This window comes from Pithys albifrons, chromosome 4 (assembly GCF_047495875.1).
Source record: "Pithys albifrons albifrons isolate INPA30051 chromosome 4, PitAlb_v1, whole genome shotgun sequence".
Taxonomy (NCBI): Eukaryota; Metazoa; Chordata; class Aves; order Passeriformes; family Thamnophilidae; genus Pithys; species Pithys albifrons.
In genome coordinates this window covers 76,707,998-76,730,819 of record NC_092461.1, presented here as the reverse complement: position 1 = coordinate 76,730,819, position 22,822 = coordinate 76,707,998, and the positions used below count along the sequence as shown (strand labels likewise).

The 22,822-nt window shown below is 41.1% G+C and overlaps 1 protein-coding gene across 1 annotated transcript in view; it reads left to right on the top strand.

Moving 5' to 3' along the window:
- Nucleotides 1-16,041: 16,041 nt before the first annotated feature.
- The window catches only part of TTC39C (tetratricopeptide repeat domain 39C), a 38,038-nt gene continuing 31,257 nt past the window's right edge, over nucleotides 16,042-22,822 (top strand). The window contains exon 1 of the mRNA XM_071554659.1: nucleotides 16,042-16,403. Coding sequence (XP_071410760.1) covers nucleotides 16,261-16,403 — 143 coding nt within the window. The 5' untranslated portion in view covers nucleotides 16,042-16,260. The remainder of the gene's footprint in view (nucleotides 16,404-22,822) is intronic.

The window sequence follows — 22,822 nt, the reverse complement described above, 5'->3', positions numbered from 1 at the left end:
ACAACTTCTGGTAAGCAAGAGCCTGAATTTTCTAGTATTTCAGTAATGAATAGTAAATATAATTTCAATTGTAAAGATTTCTCCTCTTTAGGTTCACCAGGAAAGATTCTTGTTAAAGGCAAAATAAATAATTTCCCCTATATATTTTATAGCAGACCAGAGTAATAAATCTTAGATTAAAATAAAGTGTGTTGTGAATAATATAAGAATGAACAGCAACGTTTGCCTTTGGTAAACACTGTCCTGGGTTTTTTTAATTGTTAGAAGTAGTAGTTCCAAGGCTTTCATCATCAGTGTTGCCATTTGACAATAACTTCCATGAATTATTTGCCTCCTTTGGTAACAGCATTTGACATGGACCCCCAATCTATCAATTACCATTTTAGAATAAAATAATCCCAAAAGAAAGGCTTTTCCTGTGACATTTTATTCTATAGTCATTACACTATTTGCTGTTCAAGCCTGTAATTAAGACTAATGTTTTCAGTGATTAAAAAAAATCAGTTCTCATCATCCTTTCTGAGCTTGCATTATTGCTCATTGCTTGTGTTCAAGGGTGCAAAGGTAATGCAACTTCCATTTTGCTTCATTGACCTTAAAATTAAAAGTAATAACCAAAGAAATGTGTATGTTTATTGTTGGCAAATTTTGCTATACAGTTGGTACGTCATGAAGGTTTTGAAAAGGTTAATGGAAGAAGACCAGATATTGTGTTCAGTAGAGAGCATGGTTAAGACCCACACACTCTGTGTTAAAGAGCTCATCTAAATCCTAAATCAATTACAGAAGGACAGTAAATTTCCTGTCTAGACTAAATCACATTGGTATTGTTAGTGTCAAATCTCTCTCTTGTCCATATAAGTATCACAGGCAAAGGGTGTTCATACAGTTAATTTGGATTAGATTTAACAGGATCATATTATCTGAGGTGGATGACACTAAGGTCTGTGAGTTTCCATTTATTATAACTACAAAACACAGCAAGATTAATGGGAGCTAAAAGACAGTCCAACACTGAGAACTGATGTCAAATAAAATGAAATAGATCACAGGGCACTGTAGAAGGAAATACACATTCATGATGGAAAAAAGCACATATATATACAAAAGGAAAACATACTTCCTTTCCACTGCTTATAAATCATACTGTAACTTAAGTTTCTAATAACAAAGGCTTCCAATTAGAACTGTAACAGTCTTTCTGTACCTGAGCTGAGGGTCTGTTCTTTTGTTACTGTAGAGCTTTCATATAAAACACAGGGCCATTGACCTTTCACTCTGTCAGCAGCAACATGAATTGGGTTAGTTAACTTTCTCTGGTTTTATAACCACTTCTTTGAAGTCATCTGTGAGCCATTTCATTTTAGCTCTCCCTCCTCTTTGTCTCTTCCTGAGTCCTCTGTGGATTATTTGGGGTATTTTCTCCCCTCTGCTGCCTTTATGCCCCTCATGAAATATTCCGGAAAATTCAGTCTTAGTGAAAACACTCTAAATGCATTATGGCTTTGTAATGAACTCTTGCCATGCTTTTTGCCTCTTAACATACTCTTTGTGGTTTCCTCATTTTTTTTTAAACCCACCTTCTGCATCTTTCTCTGATGATGTAAGGAAATTCAGGGCACAATCACCCAGCCTTCTGTAAATCTGTCTGCATTTTCTAAAAATACATTAAATGCCCACCCCTGGGAAAAAGGAACTACTTTATGTTAAGGGGATGGTGCCATAAAACAATATTATAGTTTCACTGGAGGCATTTGGACTGCAAGGCAGAAACATAAACATCCTTTGTGCAGCTGGCCCAGACATCTTAAAATTGCAAGAAGGTGGTCATTGCCTGACCTGCAATGAAGCGTCCTCCTACTATAAAGAATTACAAGCAAAATAACCAATGGGGTTTTTATGTCCAGTCTATCAATTTTAGGGATCCTCCTTAGCAATGAAAGCATATCTTACCATGTCTCATGGTTTGCAGCTGATAGTATCAGATCTTTTCTGAATATATTCCTAGTGTTACTTTGCACCTCAGCCAGTTACTGTGTTTCCTAGAGGTTGTTCCAAATGTGAAGCATACGTGAAATGTTTCTTGAGAAACAGTTTCTTTGTGAAGATGTCGCTCGTTCAGAAAGATCGAGCACTGCTGCATTATCACACAGAACAAAAAGAGAGATGGTTGGCATCATGATCTTTTGTCTCTGTTCAGTTATATTTAAACTGGGAACAGCAACAGATTTCTCTATTGTGTGGGGGAGCCTATGTCTGAGATTCCTGTCACAGGAGGACTATGCTCTGGCAAGAATGAATAATTAGATTCATAGGTATGTCAGTAATTTATAAATTGATATACATGGAGATTGTTAGAATTTCAATCCAGAAAGAACTGTTAAAATCTGTTTTTTTGAAGCCTGATGACATAATAAAGAAAAGCATTTTAAAGGATAGCGAAATAAATTATTCTCTGTCCACCTAGCTCTTGAAGACACAGTTTTAATTAACAATGTGTTAATAACATAATAACCCCAAATCTATCAGCATGAGATATGACTTCATAGAACAGTTATATGGTTAGGTAATCTTAATTCTAGATCCTTCTGATTACTTTCTTATCAGAATTACTGTTCTGATGCTACAAACCCAAAGAGACAGTACTATGCCCAGGCACTGACTCCTCTGGCAAAATCAAGAGTTTCAACTAACAAAATTTACCTGAGAACAAGGTGTCAGATCAGTAATAAAGACTCAACTTCTCCTTTTCTGTACTCAGTTAAATCAAAACTAATGACCTCTGGGGTCAGTAACCTCAGTAAGAAGATAAGAAGCTAAAAGTGCTCTGAGCAATTCTCCAGGAAAACACATAGGCAGGAGCCAAAGTTCAGTGGATTAGTGGAAAGACTGAACCGGTTCACAGGACTTTGGTTAACACACCTTATTAAAACATGCAGGTAATCTTACATACAATTTATAAAAAATGTATTTAATATATTGCAGAGGTTTACCGACAACTGTTGCTTCAGATGAAATCTGCTTATTATGTAATAAAAGGCAGGACACAGTCTCCAGAAAACCTAACATAACCCTTTTAATGCAAATATACATAAATGGAAACTTCTTACAAACCAAAGAGTATTTGCATCAGCAATAGAGAAGGAAGCAAGGCCATGCAGATAAACTGTGCTCCCTGACGAGTGTCAGCAGGGAAGGGAGTGCTGTGAGAGGTCTTAGAATACCAGTCATGAGCCATCCAACCTGGGTGCCAAAGACCCCACCTCAGCTCAGCTCTTTCTCAGGCTGCTCAAAATCAGAAGTAACTCCAGTCATCTCACTATGCCTTTACACACTAAAAGAAAAACCTTCTGGCAATTCCGTTATCCCTGCATGCAGAACAGTAGGACTAAATTTTGGACTGATAGTTGTATTTAGTCAGATTCTTGTAACCTGATGTTAAAAGAATGTAATGTTCCCAGAGCTGAGCCACTTAAGAGGACATGTGATCCCTGAATCCATGTATATTGCATTTATCACAAAAGATGAAACAAATCTACATGATGTATATACTCAGCACAAATTTAATTCAAAACAGACACCACAAAATCACTAATTAGCATCACTATTATTTAATTAAAATGGAATGAATAGGTTAAATCTTCCAAAGAGACACTGAATGCCATCAAACAGAATAAAAGCCAGATGCCTGATTGGTATAAAATAACATTGCTCTATTGTTCCTGGATTTTGGTAGATAAGAGAAAAGGACCTTTATTGTTTCTAAATGTTGGGGACACAATGCATAGATCTTAGGAAAGGGACTTTGCTGCAAAGAGTTAAAATGAAGAATTAAGGAAAAATGTTACAGTTCACTTTCTATGAAAAAATACTGTATTTTTTTTAATCAGGAAAAAAAACCCCTAAAACTCAGATGCTAGCTTAGAGGGTGAATAGGAAGAAAAAGACCTTATAGTTCAAGAAGAAAAGGTATGCAGAAAAGTAAACCTTGGGACTGCTCAGAAGGGACTTGCCTCTGCCAAGAGAAATGTCTACAGCAGAGAAGCTGTTGGAAATTGTGATGATTGTTAGGCTGACTGTACAATTTTAGGATACATGATTGCAGCAAGGAGCCCAGCTACTGCTCCCTTGAACCGGAGACTCAGTACCAGTACGTTTTTGGGCTGCTTCTGTGTGCCTGCAAGGCACCCCATGTGCCCCAACCTCTTTGCAGCCCATGGGAGGGGCTGCAGGGCTGGGCTTCTTGCCTGCACCCCTTCCCCGATGCTGCACTGGGAGGGAAGCTCCAGAGAACGGCTTTTCTCAGGCTACATGTCTTTTCTGACTTCTTTTGTGAGATCAGACTGTGAGCTCACAAAAATCTGTCTGCAGGGGGGAGATCAGAAAAATGGTCTGCCAGGACAAGTATATGATAGGAAGAAAAACAGCACAAAGTTGTCATTCCTCATCCCTTTTATTTTTCTTTCTGACCCTTTTCCTTTTATTCGTTGTACTTAATATAATGGAAGGGAACATCTGGACTCTAATGACAGCAACCAAATTTGCATGCATATAGCGGATAATTAAACACGTGTCTATCTGCAGCTGCAAACAGCAATTAGTCATAAGATAACTTTGCACACCCCTTCCTGCCTATTCTTCTGTTCCCCTCAGAGGGCCCTCTCATGCACACATCTCTAGAGGCACTGATCACTGGCGTACTTTTTATTTGTGAAGACAGTTGTGCAGCTGAGCTTCTGTTCAAACTTTGAATAGAATGAACTTCCTCTAATCTGTCCATTTCTAGTAGAAGCTGCTTTCTGCCTAAGACATGATGCAGTGACCCAAGTCAAAACATCCATGCCTGCATCCCAGCACAGCAGATTTTGTTCCTAGTTCCTCCTCTCAAATGTGATGAAACTGAGCTCTGGAAAGTTGTTTCTGGCTGGCGATATTTTCTGTGGCTGACCCTTCCCTCTCTGCAGTTGCCCAAGGCAAATACTGCCCTCTATGCTCCCTGCAACTATGAAGAACTTTGTGTTTGCCCTACATTTTCCACCCAGGCCCATGAAGGGCATATTATAAAATCTTATCATGTCAAGTAAATACATATATCCTATGCCTGTCTTTCCAGTTGTGGAGTCTCCTGGCAATGAAGCCATAGGCAGAATTTTATCACCTAAAACAGGTGTCCTCATTTCTCCTATGATACAGTCAAATTTTCTAGACAGGTAAAACAGAAGCTTCTCAGGGCTGCAACTAAGAGACACAGTTTAGAGTCATTTACAAAGCAGAACAAATTTCTAGTTTGGTGAAAACCAAAGACCGTGTTGCAAATTCCTAAATTTCATCCTCTGGCATCATATATTTTAATTTATCTGTTTGCTAAAATGGAGTGTAATAGGATGGGCTGGGGCAGCTCAAGTTTGAGAAAAAAGGACTGGAGTGTGATCAAAGGGACCACTGTGCCTTGAGTTGGGATTAGATTCAATGGAATAGCTTCACAGTCTGGACAACAGTGATTATTCCATGGGCTCTTGGCATTTGCTCACCGTATGATCCAGCTGCCTGATCAAGGCTTTTGTTGAGGTAAGAGTCTACATAATGATCTCTGATGGGGAATTCCTGTGCATGTTTGAAATAACATTCTTGGGTATAATTTGCAATGCTTCCACTGGATTTACTTAAGTGTGTTATTAGTATGTAGGCATTGCCAGCGATATTCATGCAAACTGCAGAAAGTACTGGCATCAAGTAGTGATTTAAAAACAGAATCACAGTTTTCAGAAATTTATTAAGACCCAGAGACCTGCTGGAAAAGAAAAGTTTTGGTTTAGATAGGTAAAGTGAAGTCTCCTGTGTTTCAGTGGGCAATACCAATGTAGGTAACAGCAAGACACAAACCAAGCCTGGCTGGCCAACAATCACTGTAACAGTCACATGCATCTGCATTTCAGGCATAGCTATGCTTATAGGAGCACATTCCACCCCCAATCCAGACAAAAATGTTAATGCTTTTACTATTAGGGTAGGTGAACTCATTATTTTCATTTGGGACAACAAAAAGTTACAAAATATGTGGACCTACTTGATTTTAAGCAAACCGAATGGCTACACAGACTTGTGTGCACATGAAACTGGCCAGTAGCACTGGTACTTATTATGTAGCACCTACCTGACTTCAGTAAGACCCACAGCATCTGTGGAGTAGTTTGCTTACTCATCTCACAGCTTCAGTTGCAGAAAAATTGGTCATCTGCTCTAGACTATCCTTCCATAATCAGTGAGGAGGGTTAGTTAACCACAAACGAAACCACACCCACACACCATCTTAAACATATGCTGTAGGAGAACATAGCAGCAAGTCAAGCTAGCTCTGGGCTGCAAGTAAGAATCCCACTGAACTAATTCCCTGAAGATGGATGCAGCACTGGATTATACTTTAATCCTCAGGAATAATTAGACTACCTTACAACCTAGCTACAGAAATACCACTGTGCTGTATTGTCAACAGGCCTCAGTGAAGAAAGGAACAAGTCACGGGAAATTATGTCCTGCTTCCAATTGCAGGGAAAATTTGTAATTTTAAATGCTTTTGTCACTCATCCTTTTCAGTAATGAAATACCCAAACACAGCATGGTTAGCTTCTAGCATCTCCATATGATGATCTACTTTTTTCTGTGCTTTGTACCATTTGAAGCTTGAGAACATAAGAAGAAAACGTAGGCTGAACCCCAAGTGAAAGGCATATAAAATAGAGAGATGTGAGATAGAAGGTGTATTTATGTGTGTTTGTGCACTTAGAACCCCTCTAAAAATAGGTAAGTGCAAGAGCTATTAAAGTGAAAGGAATGGAAAGAAAAAGAGAAGAATGCTTACTGGCTGGGCTTCTTGCTGTAGAAAAAAGCATTTGAGAAAAAATGCTAATGAAATGAAAAATGGGAAACTGCACTGAGACAATAAAAGATGATCTTGTCTTGTGCTATGCCTGGAAGATGAACTCTGAAGAAATGGCCCGCAGTAAAAGCCCAGCTTTTCTCACTGTATTCTCCTGGTTAGTGCCATGCATAACTCATAATGGCTAAAATTACACAACTCAGTTTAAGATACTTGCCTGGTACATAGCTGTCAGCCTCACAAAACGTGTTGATAGAACAATTAATTGTGAATCAGTACAGAATAAGTCACCCAATACCTGGTTTTAAAAGGCACGGTGCAGTTTAAAGGCAGGAGTGCTTTCAGAATCCAAATCTCCCTTTATCTGCAATGCAGCATTTTGCTTGCAGAGCTGCCATTTCCCAGAGTGGGAACTGGTTCTGGTAGTCCTTTGAGGAATCTGTACTCCTCAGTAGTGTTTCCCAATTCACATACCTTGATTAAAAAGCGCCCAAATAGGAACATTTTATAAACCAGTTTGTACAGCGTATGTATTCCAAATAAATGGCCCAAGTTTCCAGAAGTAAATGGAAGAATGGAAAACCTAATGGTGAGCAAAAAGAGAAATCACTTCTTATTTAAGTGAATAAGAACTCAACTGCATTCTGCTTATTTCACTGAGTTCCAGGAGATAACACATATATTCCTGGTTTGCCTAATTATGAGAGTGTCAACTCAAAATCTAGTTGGTCAAGCATCAGCTTCCAGTCTCTTAAATTCTCTTTAAATCAAATGTTGACTACAAAAAATAATCTCCTCAAATGACAAAAAGTAGACTTTACAGTTTTACACATCAAAATGTGAAGACTTTTCCATTCATATCAACTGACAGCCCATTCATATAAACTAAAACAACAAATTAATGACTATAAAACTACAAATTTAGGCAAAGACTAAAGTGAAGATTATTTAAGCACACGGCTTTATTTAGCAATTGTCTCCAGATAATGCTGTAACCTGAGTGTATATAAATAGTGCCCAAATACACCCTTAATGGATGATGAGCCCTTCACTTTAGGTTTATACAAAGAGGCACAATGACTTTTCTCACAAATTAAATGGTTCTCTAAATCAAATGGTACAGCTAGTTATTTTCTTGAGTGAGCATCAAAAGTTGTCAGACCAAAGCACATGTTTCACAGATGAAAAGCTAGTATCCAGAAATAAAAACTTTGGTATCTGAGGCAGCATCTGTCTCTCAGTATGTTTTTTAGGCTTTTTTCTGACTTGTGATATATGCTGCAGATCATACTGCTTCTTTTAAAAGCCAATTGCCATGTCTATGTGTGCAAGCCTCAGAGAAGAGTTTTGTAAAGAACAGAGCGCTATGTTCTAGAAAGACATTATGAAACTCCCAAAACATAGGGAACTGAAATAACTGGGGATAAAGACATCAATAGCTAAGTAGGTGTATGTGCAAGGCAAGAAGTTCACCATCTCTGTAGGCATGTACACTGCTGGCAGAGCTGCTCAAATGAACATTTCCTGTGTGGTCTATTTCAGTGACAGAAACTCAGGAGCCTTTAGTTTGAGAAAATTGTGAATGCCTTGATGTAGCATAGTGACCAATGTTGATACTCAAAATTATGGGGTATTACAATCCCATCAATAGATATGAGAACCAATGTGTAGACAATTTAAGTGGCTTGGTGAAAAACACCAGTGAGGCAAGTTCTTTCATACGTGAATTCTTTCACCTGTGAGTGACGTGACTGTCAGGTGATGACCGGACCTTGAAGTGGTACTACCATCTATAAGTGTACAAAAAAAGTGAAAACAGGCCAAAAGGGACATCCACACAAGAATTCACTGTTTGCAGCTTTTACTAATGCCAGGAGTGGGAAATTCACAGCTGGGCCATGGTTGCTTCATAACCTCTCGCTTTGTTCTCCTCTGCCTCCATGGGTTGGTACCCAACCACCAGCCCACCAGACCTTTTTTCCATGCCTTCCTTTCTGTCTACCTCAACTACAGCTCATTACAGTTGTAATTATCTTTCAAAGCAAAGAGTGTAAAGTTAGGTCACATAGCTTAGCTTAGTCTCCTATAGATAATAATCTGGACAATCTGGCTACACCAATTTTTGTTTCATGTCATAAAAAAACCCCTTTCATCAATGGGGTCTGCTGACTCTTGTCACTAGAATTTTAAACAAAACATTCCCCACCCTCAGGTGAGGAAAAAGAGGAGTAGCAAGGAGTGCAGATTTGAAAACTGAAAACCAAACATGATGTCTAACATGGCCAAAATAAACACACTGTAACTCAATTCTGTTGAATGGCAGTTCCATTTTTGTAGTGAATGACAGAATAAACTAGTAAAAACTGTTAAGATACTACATATAAAACACATATAATGCCAAAAGTCCCAAATGGAAATAGAAAAGTACAAATGTTGGTGACAAGTGTTCTTTAAATAGTCTCATTTCAAATAGCATTATGCATCAAGTTGCTTGACACCTGTGAGAAAATATTTACTGCTAAAATAGTAAAAGAAAAATAAGTGTTAGTAAGATATTATCTTTATTATGTTCCAAATATTTCAAAATATGTTCTACAAATATTTTTTATTATTGTAAATAACAAAGATTGAGGGGAGCACTAACACAGTAGGTATTTATTGAGGCTCAGGTTTGCCACTGGTTAACTATGGCCTTGATGATTACTTACGTACCACTTCAAGCTCGAAAGTACAAAGGCACATTCTCAGTAGCTGGGCAAATGATTTGTTGGAAAATGCTATACATGTAGTTAGGTTACATGTGCAGGTATACAGAGGAATATACAGAAAAAAATTCTTTACACAAGCATCTGACCTGTGAAGCAGTTTTATGCACAAATGAAATATGCAGAAAAACTGCAGGGCCCCTCCAAAGCAGATCACCAAAAATGATTAGAGGTTTAAAATAGTGAAAGGTCAAAGTGAACAGGTTGCTATTTGTTGCAAAAATTGAAAGACTAATACGGTCCCAATCAAGATCCCATAATGTAGAAACAAGAGTATCAAGTGGGACAAATATGTTTTCATTTGCTATTACCCTCCCTGCTTCTATAACAAAGTTGCATGTTATTGTTTCCATTGTTCACTGGAGATAGAACAGGAGGGAAAATTAATCTGCAGACTCTCCATTCTCAAAGTATTTTAAGGACATTCAGGCAAAGATTTGCCTTTTTCAATCTAGATGAATTTATTCTGACTCATCAGAAAGAACTGGGCTAGAACTGGTAGATTTCTGGCAATAATTTTGGACTTTACATTTCATGCTGTGTGGCAATACAGAGAAGGTATTTTTATAACCAAATGTAGATCTGAACTCTGTAGGAAGTCACTCTTCTGAAAGTAAAACATTTTAAATTGGCTCTTAAAAATTCAAGCAGCATGATTATTTTGTATGGAAGTCTTTCCCACTAATTTTTATAAAACAGGCCAGCATGTGACTGCTGCCTGAACACAGCAGCTGTTAGTATTTCATACTTGTGTATTCCTTTGTTTTCTCCAGAACTGAGTGCATATCTTTGGCTATTAGCACATTCTGGGGAAAAAAGTCCCAATTCCAAAAAGCTCTAGTACTCAGCATTCTTTATATAGCAAAAATTATACACCTTTATATGCTTCAGTAAAAATAACTCTGTGTAACTGCACATCTTTTTATCCCATTATATGACTAATTATATATTGGGTCCAGAGCAACAAGAACTGTGGATAAAAATAAACATTACCAAATATAAGCAAAATATGAAAAAAACCATGTGAAATTGCTCTTACTTGCTCTGTCTCCTCTTTCAGTCCTCTTTTTGACATTCCAAGAACTTTCCCTGCTCTGACCCAGCCATCTTTGATTTCTATGTGGGAAAGTGCCACAGCACAGCCTATGTTACAGACTAGCCAAGAGCAGCCACAAGACAGTGCTCAAAAGACCAGGACTGAAGGATCAGTCACCTTCCATCTGATAGCTCACCATATACAAAAGGCTTCCTGTGAGGAAAAGGCAGGGAAAACAGAAAGCTTGTGAGAGGAAAGAGTAGCTGATTCTTGAATAAGGTCCACTGCAAAAACCCAGCAGTTATTCCTCTAATTGTTATTACTGTCACTGTCTTTAATCAAAGGAAAGGGTCAAAAGACTAATTTTAAGTACCCTAGGAATACTTTGGATGAAAAGCCTCATTGAGCCTGTTCTGTTTTACCAGGATATGTATGCATACTCCTTGTCTATTGACAGAACAGACAAGTTATTTCAACAGTCATTTCATGTGTGTCCTCAGGCTGGATTTAGTCCTTATAATGACAATGCATATTAATCAGAAAATGTGGAGAGTCAGCTCTGAAGATTAGCTTGGCTTTGTAGTAGTGCTTAGTTGCTGTACTGTATATAAAATGCATGATGATAAGCAATGTAGAGCTTACCACTCATAAATATTTAAGTGACAAGACACAATAGACAGGCACCCTCACTGTTGCAAAATCAGAGATACAGTGTGAGGCACAAGCACAAGTGACTTTAGCCACTTTAAAAGTACATTTCCTTAGAAATGTATTTGTGAACTTCATTTTTTTCTTACCACATACAGTATATTCAAAAAGGGAAGATACTCACATTTATATACTCAGTAGCCATTACTGGCAGTCTGACACAGATAAGGCCCTTCTGATGGTTTGGAAAAGATGGCTGTATCCTGGATTGTAACACCATTTTGTAACCAACAACGGGACTCCAACTGATATTGAACTAGAGTATTAAATCCTCAGAAAGGAATTCAGAATTATAGGAACAGATACTGCAGGTTTGTGTCTGAGTCTGAAAAAGTGTAGGAGATGTCTTTATGATTTTAACTGGTATTTCCAACATGCTATATACATACACAGTTTATGCAACACAGAGGAAAACAGTTCATTCCATTGTGAAGGATTTTACTTCTCTGTACTGAAATAATAAGTGATTCTAACTTAATTTCTGGTGATCAGATGTTCTAATCCCCTGCTGAAATTTCATCTGCATCTTAAAAAGTGTAAATTGTACCAGGCTTATTGAGGTGCACAAGGACAGAAGTAGAGTATGGGAACAAGATGGTAAAAAGAAACCCAGCAAAATGAGGTTTAGGGCACTCTGAGGCAGGAGCAAGCAGTTCGCTTGCCATATTCAGACACAGTGGAGAACGGCCCTGAGACAAGTGGGACCTAATTTACAGAGCATGAAAATTATATTAAAGAAAATAGGAATATAGGCCTGTCCTTGATTTTAACTCTTTTGTCTCTGATGCTTTAGATAAATCATTAAGTTCTTCTGTAATAATTTGTTTCCTGCTTCTTAAAATTCTGCCCTTCTCTGTCATTCATGAATAGGGCTTAAATTCCAATTAGACTTACAGAGGAAAAATACCAATGAAAAACTATTTTTTATTCAGGAATCAGTATGTGAAGATGATGACTTGCAGGACTTCTCCCTGTCAGAAGCAAAATGGCAGGGCAGAAACATGGAAAGCTTGTCAAAGGGAAAAGCAAGTGAGTAGTAAAAGATATAGGCTGTCTTGGACTAAAAAAGTAGTGTCCTGCAAAGGGGCTGTAAAACCACCACAATTCTGTGATGTGACTATTGCAAAGATATGGGAAATTTTTGGCCAGTTAATTCATTAAAAGTACAATTCTTGTTCAGCATCAGTAACTTTATTGTCCTGGAGTAATTATAATCAGTTTTCATAAGAGAGAGGTAACAGGACACAGCAGCACAGGTTATTCAATACTGCACTGCAGCAAGCTGTGAAGCAAAGGGAAATCTAGACACTGACTGGCCCCTCTACTGAAACTGTTGGCTTATGAGTGCCTGTCATGCTGACAGTATGCTACTGGGTATTAAAAGGAAAAAAAAATCCCAAAGAAAGACATTTAGAGGGTAGCTAGACTGGTAAGTAAATAAGAGCTTTGATTAGCATATACAAGTCATCCATGTAGTCCAGTTCACTGTGGTTTCTTCGCTCCCTCAGCCATTTTTATCAGGCTGAATCAGTGGTAGCACATCCTCTGTGTGAATCAAAGTAACTGTAACCCACCACAAAACCTCATCTGCCATTACAGGGCAGCCAGGGAGACTTACAGCCCTGCTGATTTCCAATTCAATTCTGGAGGAAAATGAGGTTGCAAAGCATGTCACAGCGTGGGCACTATAAATCTGCTGCTACTCAGCTGCTGAATTCAAATTGCTGATGTCATATTCCTTCATTACTGGTGTCCAAAATGTGTTACTTCTCTACTGAGTAGTTGAAGTGTAGTTTCATTCTGCTGATTTTTTTCACACACTTACGGCTGTGTTTCTGCAGAGTTGATTTAGCAACTCACATCTTGAGTTTCAAAATTAATAGATAGCTACTGGATACTAATGAAAGCATTTGTTACAGGAAACAAATTATCTGTGCTAGCCCTGAGTAAAGTCTGGATCAACTGGACACCAAAAAGAAGATTTCAATTGAATTTTAGTTCCTTGTGCATGGGGCCAAAACCTGAAGGGAGCACACGGTCCTGCTACGCTGTTATTCAAACACAGGGGCTAGAAAATACGAGTCTAGCTTTGGAGGAGTGGAGTAGGTGTTTCACAAAGGACTTGGCTTTTTGCTCCTCAGAAACAGTGTTTGGAGGTGGGAATTAGCCTTCTCTATGGCAAGTTGTCAGGGAATCCATATGAAGATTCATTGCCTCTTGATCAAATTCATTACATGGGGCTAAGGGAAAGGATATAATAAACTGCTCAACCATGAACCTCTCTGTCAAAGAATTGTGCCTGGTAGATTACCTTATGTACATAACTGTTTTCACCTGGAATTCTATGCCTTGTGCACACCTGAAACAGAGAACAAAGGTGGTGAAACTGCAAGCAATTTCCTTTTAGTGAGGCTGTTTGCATTTCTGGAGTCCAAATTTCACAAATAACCTGTAAATACATCAAAGAACATGCTGTTCCCCAGTCATGCTGTGCTGACTTCCTTTAAGTCCTTAAGGATTTCTGGGCTGTGTAGATCATGCTGTTTGGGATATGTGCATTGTAAGAGAAGGTATGTCCTCTCTAAACACTCCCGAATGTCCAGCCCCATTCAGTAAGACAGGGGGGCTGGCAATCGGCCTAAGAACCCAGTTCATACCTGACAGATTCAGAAGCCTTCTGGTATTAGGCAATCCTCACTTTTCAAAAGGTGTTGTCTCAAGGGTTTTGGCATTGAGTATTTCCCACAAGGCATGTACAGAAATATTGCTACTTGATTTAAAGGAAGACAGATGTTTTCCTTTACAGGGAAGAGGGGCTGCCACTAAAAGTAGCATCTGGTTCCATGCTAGCAAGGGATAGGGTTCAGTCTGATCCTTAAATTTTTCACCAGAGCAGCTGAAGCACTGTGTAGCTGACCATGTGGCTGGTAACAGCCTTTGTATTCACCTAAATTTAAGCACAGCAAAGAAAGTCTCTTCCTGCAAGGAAGGCTAAAAACAACATGAATGTAATTTCATCATCCAGGTAATTGGCCATTTTGGTTTGGAATGGGTACATTTACACAAGTGTACTTCTCTTACCCCAGTTTCCCAGACTTGCACTGGGGAGGTCACAAAGTCACAAAAGAGGAACTTCAGTTTCTGTACTAGTGACTTTGGTCACTGATTAAAATCATTTAAAAAATCATAGCTAAAAATAATCACTTCTCTTGGAAGCGAAAGCTGCCTTGTCAGAGGAGGACTTAGGACTTCACTACTTCATGCCCAAGGCCTGGTTGGCATCTGCTGCATCCCACCCATGAAAACTGAAAAACTCCAGTGGGTCTTGTGAGGAGCCTCAGGGCTGTGGAGAGTCCACCTGAGGGAGGACAGGTGAGCAGCAGCCACCCACCCACACCTTTGCAGTGCCCACCAGCACAGCGAGCAGAGGTGTGAGGGTGGTGAGGGAAGGTGGCACATGGTGAAGGGAGGCAAACCCCACCAACTCCACGCACAGACACCCCCAAGACAGGCATCAGAGCCCACCTCTCTCCTGCTGGCACTCACTGTGCCATCCCTGGAGTCCCTGGGCAGAGTCAGCAGTGCCCTGGTAGCCAGGAGAGCCAGCTGTGTCCTGGGGGGCATCAGACAAAGCATCACCACCCTGTTGAGGGAGGGAATTGTCCAGATCTGCTCTGCACGGGGGTGGCGTCACTTTGAATATTGTGTGCTGCTTTGGGTGCCACAATATAAGAAAGATACAAAGAAAAAGTTGGAAGCTTTATCAAATCCTTCTCAGATGTAAGTCATTCATGCAGAGTAAAACTTTTGGCTGGTAGGAGACAGAAAATTGTTGGATTTCTTGTGACATAACATCCCTGATCTCATGGATTTATGCCCTGCCAGCCAAGAGGGCCAACTGTGTCCTGGGGGGCATCAGGCACAGAGTTGCCATCCGGTCAAAGGAGGCGATTGTCAACTCTGTGCTGGTGCAGCCTCACCTCAAGTCCGGTGTGCAGTTTTGGCCACCATAATGCAAGAAACATACTAAGCTGTTAGAGAGTGTTCAAAGGAGGGCAAGGAAAATGGTGAAGGGCCTTGAGGTGAAGCCATATGAAGAGATGCTTAGGTCACCTGGTCTGTTCAGCCTGGGGGAGACTAAAGAGAGATCTCATTGCAGTTACAATTTCCCGGTGAGGGGAAGAGGAGGGGCTGGGACTGATCTCTTTCTCTCTCGTGACCAATGACAGGACCTGAGGGAATGGCCTAAAGTTTTGTCGGGGGAGACTCAGCCTGGATATTAGGAAAAGGTCTTTGAGCCCTGGAACAGGCTTCCCAGGGAAGCGGTCATGGCACCAAGCCTGACAGAGTTCAAGCAGTGTTTGGACAGCGCTCTAAAGCACATGGTGTGGTTCTTGCGGTGTCCTGTGCAGGGGCAGTGGTCGGACTCGATGGTCCTTGTGGGTCCCTTCCAACTCGGTACATGAAGTAACCCTGTCCCTCTGGGGGCGGGCGGAGGGCAGGGAGAGAGTGGCACCAGCGGCACCGCCAAGGCAGCCCCTGCCCCGCGCCCGCCGCTCACTTGCCCCGCACCCCGCGCGCCCCCGCGCCTGCGCGGCCCCTGCGGCGGCGCCTGCGCGCTGTGGCGCGGGGCGGGCGCGGCGGCTGCGGGGGGTGTGCGGGGTTGTGCGGACGCGGCGGCTGCGGCGGCTCTGCCACCGCCGGGACGCGGCTCCGCGGGCACCGGGCGCTCCCGGCTCCGGCTCCTCCTGTGGGGCGGCCGAGGCAGCGCCGAGCCGCCCGGGAAGCGGCGGGCGGGTGGGTCAGCAGGCAGGTAGGTAGGTAGGTAGGTAGGTGCGGGAGACCCGGCTGGGTCCCGCTGCCTCCTCATCGTCATGGCCGGCTCGGAGCAGCCGCCGCCGCGGGAGGACGAGGAGGCGCCGCTGCCCATCGAGGACGCGGAGCTGGCGCTGGCCGGCATCAACATGCTGCTGAACAACGGCTTCCGCGAGTCCGACCAGCTCTTCAAGAAATACAGGTCAGCCCCGGCCGCCCCTCCGCCCCTGCCCCTGCCCGGCGCGGGCCTCCCGCCGCGGGCACCGAGCGGGGTCGGGCCCGGTCACCCTCGCCTCGGGCAGCGCTCTCGGAGGGAAGGGGCAGGCGTGATTCACTGAATGGATCGGGTTGGAAGGGAACGCAGTGGGTCGTCAGCTGCAACCTCCCTGCTCAAGCAGCGTTGTCCTAGAGCACATGGCATAGGATTATGTCCAGACGGTTCCTGAAAACCTCCAGTGAAGGAGACTCAGCCTCTCAGGGCGATCTGTTCCACTGCACGGCCACCCGCACAGTAAAGTTCTTCCTCTTATTCACATGGATCTTCCCACATCAGTTTGTGTCCGTTGCCTTTTCTCCTATTGCTCGGCACCACCGAGAAGAGCCTGGCAGCCTGCCTTTAGATATTTATATACATTGATGAGGTCTCCTCTCAGTCGTCTTTTCTCAAGGCTGAGCAAGCCCAGCTTCCTCAGCCTTTTATCCTAACAGATGCTCCAGTCCCCCAGTCATCCTCGTTGCGCTCTGCTGGACCCACTCCGGGAGCTCCATGTCTCTCTTGCACTGAGGAGCCCAGAACTGGACGCAGCACTCCAGATGTGACCTCGCCAGGGCTGCGCAGAGGGGCAGGATCACCCCCCTCGACCTGCTGGCAATGCTCTTCCTAATGCAGCTATTCTGTTGGTTTTCTTGGCCACAAGGACACACTGCTGGATTTGCCCTCAGGGTCCTGCGTGAGGGGCTGCAGGTCCGCGTTGCAGGGGTGGGGAAGGGCCAGGCCGGGGTCCCTCGGTAGCACTGGCTGCGTTTTTCTGTCCTGTGTGTGTAAACATGCACACGAGCCTGGATACGTGTTTTTGTTTGGGTGCTTGTATGTGTTCTGATGTGGTTTTCAGCCTACAAAAGAGAGAACGATGGAAGGTCCCTAAGTGCTGCTCTGATTATCTTCAGGCTGTAAGATTATGTTTATAATCTCTGCATACATCATGTCTAAGTTTCTGCGTTAAGTGGGCATCTGGTAGGAATGGCATTAGCACAGCTGTACAAGTCAGTCTTAAAGAAAAGATTGCCCCTATCTGTCCTTGCTTTTTTTTCTGAGGACTAATGTCTTCCACCTGAGCTTGAGCTACTGTAATTGCGCATACATTCTAAATAATTAATGTGCACTATATTGTTGTTGTGGGATTAAAAAACGGCTTTGGTTGGCTTAAAATAGACCTTCATAGTGATCCTGTACTTATGTACTTAAATCTTATTTATGAAAAGGATGGTTGGAAGTAGAGTGCAGAGAGTAAGACAAATTAAGAACATTGCCCTTAATAATAATGGAATAACAACTTTATTGTGTACGTGCAACAGTCTAATACTAAATACATCATCCTGTCTTTAGTGTATACTGCTAGGTCACATGCACAGTACTGTTGTGTAGAACTAATTGGGATGTTGCAGGTGGCAAGTAAAGTCCAGTTCTGGATTCCTCACATCCGTAAACCCCAAGATCATCACGTCCAACTCTTAACCCAGTACTGGCTACCAAGGCCAGCACTAAACTGTGTCCCTGAGTGCCATGTCTCTGGAGCAGTTGCACCCTATGAGTTACTTACTTCCTGATTATTTCTTTCTGTTGGAGTTGTCAGTTGTTCAGTTGCTTGGTTTTGTGTTATGTAATTTTTTTAAGGTGCCAGTTAAGAAACACTTGATGACTTTTCCTCTCCACTTTTGGTTGTGTTGTGCCATTGCTTTCTCTCAGTACTGTGAATCTGAATGTAGTCTAAGAACTCTAAATACGTGATCTTACTTTGTCAAGTAGTGCTAGGGAGTAAAATTGTTAAGATTCCTGTTTTCAAAAGGCAGTTTAATCCTCCCTTGAAAGGGTAAATAATGATCTCTTCTGCAAACTGTTCTCTTGTTTATCTAGGAGTTTTATTGCTAAAGATACCTTAAATGCAGAAACTTGCCAATCTTTTTTTCCAGGTGCAGACTTTTCTTTTTTTGATTTTGTCAAGAAGTGCCTTTGAGTTCAGTGTACTTTTTGATCCCGGCCTTTAACCACCACCTACAAGGAGTAAATAGGAATTCCTTCTTTAGATTAATGGTTCATGATTCATAGGTTTATAATTGCCATCTTAGAGCTGGAGATTTTCACAGTCATTCAAAAACTTTCTACTTCATCCCAAAATTTATGGCAAGGTTCCTCTTGCTGTGAACTAGTAGAGCCTTATTGAATTGCAGATTAACTGTATGTTGAAAATGTATTTGATGTAGGACAAAAGATACAGCAAAGTATGCTTAACTTCCTATAAATGTGAATTTTGGAGGCATATGCAGCGAGGTCCACTTTTTTTCCCAACAGTTTTTGCTTCTATACTTGTCTTGAATGTGTTCTTCCTGCGTGGAGTTCACTAATGTTTCTTTGGCTGCAGTCTTAATGAGTATGGTTTTTTGGTATGTGCTTGGAATTGTGAAATAGAACCCATCCTTAATGGGGCTCGTAAGCCAAACGAACCACTCAGGGTAATTTAATATAGATGTGTGTAATTTGTGACACTGGAGCTCAGAGATGTCTGATGGAATGCAGCTTTTTTAACTGGATAATTGTCTGTATTTCAAGTGACCTTTCTTATAGAAAATGTTAATTTTAAGCTACTGCTTATGCAGGTAGTTTAGCTCTGTTTCAGAAGCTTAACAGTTATCAAATAAATCGCAGAAGTGAAGGGAGGAATTGAGGTCTTTTTGTTACGAAAACTGTTTAAGAACCTAGAAGACTATTTGGAAACTCAGTTACTCAGCAAAACTGCAGTTTCAGTAGCCACATCATTTAAACCGCTTAAAATTGTTTCTTAGAAGCTACTGATTTTACTTGTGGTTTTAATTATTTTTTACTTCATTTGCCACCTGAAAGATCTTGTGAAAAATTAATTCAAATCAATGCTTCTATTTTTTTTTGACAGTAGACAACCTTGCCTCCAGAGCAGGTGGGATCTGTTTTACTTTGCTATTCTGCATTTTTGCATCTTCCACAAAGTGACTGCTGAGCCCAGAATCAGTCATGTTTGAAAACTGGTCATAATGCAGTCCCTGAGGAAACTAGGGTAGGAATTGCAGCTGTTTCGTATGTATAACCACACCAAGGAAGTCTTGCCTTTGAAGAGTGGTGGTACTTTGAATGGATTATAGAACCATTGTTTCTATGTTGGGTGTGGAAGAGAAGTATATTGTCTTTTGGTGTTCAGAGCTCATATATATCTGTATAGAATGTGAAGAAGTCGGACGAATATGTCAGTTGTGTGTCAGATGTAACGTGATTGGAACTGCAAGAGCTATCACACTAAAACAGGTAATATTTTGTCAGGTGTAGTTTGTGATTTGTTTTGTTCTAAATTATACTTAAGGGAAGAGACTAGGCTTTGCAAAATCAGCTGAAAGTATCAACAGAATCTGCATGTGCTTTTTCATGAGTTTATTTTTTTTTAAGAAGTGCAGATCCTCCACCTGTCACTGGTGATAACATTCAAATACCAGTGGATGTTGTATTTTCATAAAAGCTGCAGCAGACAGCACCACTGTCTTTAGTGCTTGTAGCTGTGTCAGGTCCCCATAGTGCCAACTCATATTTGAAACTGTCAGATATCAATCTTCCTATTCAGCTTGAACAATGCTGAGACTATCCCAGTTCTCATTGATTTAAGCTTTGAGTACCTGTGGAAGCTGCAAGAGTTGTGGAGGTTAACCAGGGACACAGGCATTGGAGATGGAGCCCTCAGTCAGCCCATGGGATGGTATTGTTTTGGTGAACCACCCTGACCCTAGCAAGAAGGCTGGAGCAAGTGTTCTTTTTCTGCTTGTGTTTTTTTAGATTCCTTAACATCTAAGAAGGAAATAAACTGTCAAAAGACTTTTTTCCTTTTTTTTCTGCTGATTCTTCACTTCATAAAACCATTTGCAATTAAAAAATTATTTAAAAACTTCCTCCAGCTAAGGGAGAAGAGAATGTCAAATGAAATCAGGAGTTTTTAGCTAAGTGTTGACTCACAACATAAATCGTAGAATCATGGAATATACTGAGTTGGAAGGGACCCTCAGAATCATCAAGCTCAAGTCCTGGCCCTGCACAGGACAACTCCATGAATTGCACCATGTGCCTGAAAGTGCTGTCCAAACACTCCTTCAACTCTGTCAGGCTTGGTGCCATGACCACTTCCCTGGGGAGCCTCTCCCAGTGCCCAAAGACCCTCTGGATGAAGAACCTTTTCCTAATATCCAACCTAAACCTCCCCTGACAGAGCTTCAGGCCATTCTCTTAGGTCCTGTCACTGGTCACCACAGAGAAGAGATCAGTGCCTGCCTCTCCTCTTCCCATCAGGAGGAAGTTGTAACTGCAATGAGGTCTCCCCCAGGCTGAACAGACCAGGTGACCTCAGCTACTCTTCGTATGGTTTCCCCTCAGGGCCCTTCACCATTTTCCTTGCCCTCCTTTGGACACTCTCTAACAGCTTAGTATGTTTCTTACATTATGGTGCCCAAAACTGCACACAGGACTGAAGGTGAGGCCACACCAGCACAGAGTTGACAATCGCCTTCTTCGACCGGATGGCAACTCTGTGCCTGATGCCCCCCAGGACACAGTTGGCCCTCCTGGCTGGCAGAGCATAAATCCATGAGATCAGGAATGTTATGTCACGAGAAATCCAACAATTTTCTGTCTGCTACCAGCCAAATGTTTTACTCTGCATGAATGACTTACATCTGAGAAGGCTTTGATAAAGTTTTCAACTTTCATCTGAATGGAAAGAACAATAGTACAAGATGATATATAAAATATATACAAGGTCATCTCCAAAGAACAAAATTAAGATGATGTAGAGGAAATGTGATTCTAAGACAAAATGTGTAAAGATCTAAAGAGCGAGGCCAATGTAGAAAAATATGCAGTACAACCTGCTAGGGTAAAGCAGAACATGGAGACAAATGGGAAGCTGGAGCAAGTGGGAAAAAAGCTCAGTATGACTACCTAAAACCCCTGAAATAAAAGTTGACTTGTTACATTATATGTATTAACAGACCTACAAGGTTCAGCAGTGGACCAGAAGTTCCCCTGTGAACAGGTATTTGGACCTCATATTACCCATTTAAAATGCTGATTCTAATTCAAGTACTTTTGACACAAATACAAGTTGAGACAAGGTGACATTGAACCAGCATTGATCAGTAGGTAGATTATGGCCCATGTATGGACTGTCTAATCACTGATAAAATTCTTGCTTAGCAAAGGAACCTTAAGAACAGAATTTAAGAGGTTTAGTAGATGCTTCAGTAGCTTCTCCAAAGATAAGGACAGCAGAGTGGGAACTGACTGGGAGAAGGATGATAACATCTGGATTGGCAGTGCGGGAATAAATCATGAGTGCCCTGGTGGAAACCCTGGATGCTTTTGTTTATTGCAGTGATAGGCAGAGGAGCAGCTGCTACATGGATGTATAGAAAGGAGAGTTACTTACAAGGGCAGTGATCTTTAGTAGTGTATTCTAAATGTGTAATAACTGTGTACCACAGCAAGGTAAGAAGTGTATGGTAAGGGTTCTTCTAACAAAACAAATTTGGCCTGATTATGAAATGTAAGGTAAACCTAGATCTGGCATATGCAGTTTGCAATGTGTCCTAATACTGTAATGCTTCCATGACACTTAAATTACCTTGAGCATTTCATACACCGGTACTGGATGAGATATATACTTATGTAGGTCTGTCATGTTTGTAGTCTGACAAGTAATTTTTAGAACATACTTTAGAATAATCTGTGATGGAATAGTGGCCAAAGGATTTGTATGTTGTTGCAGTAAATTCCTTACCCTTATATTTACACATATATCTGCTTGTTTTAAAATACTTAGTTGCTGTTTCTGTATTTAATCTGTGAACTTACATGAATTATGCCATTATGCTTTACTGTCCCACTTTGGAGGAAAATAATTTTTTTATTTCAACTTGAGCATCACTATCAGGATAATGACTGGAATTCATAGTGGACTGTGGTTAAAGTAGCAATGCCTAGAAAAGCAGAGGAAATGTTGGCAGGTTAATTACATAGCTCTAAATTTAAACCTGAGCTAGGCTGTAGTGGCTTTAGAAGCTGATGTATTTAGAAGGGAAATATTGTCTTAGAAATTGCTGTAGGAAAAAAAGAAGTAAATTATTTTGGTTTTTTGTTTGTTTTTTTTTGTGCTTCAGTTCTGATTTATTTTTTCAGGATAAAATTGGGCTGTATTATCTCAGCTTTACTAAACCAGGGCTTAAGACTCCTTTGTGAAAATGGGGCATGGCAAAGGCCTTTCTTCTGAAAGTGAATTAATATCTTAAAGATATGCTATGATACGAGAGGCAAATTAATCAGGGTTTATTGGGGGA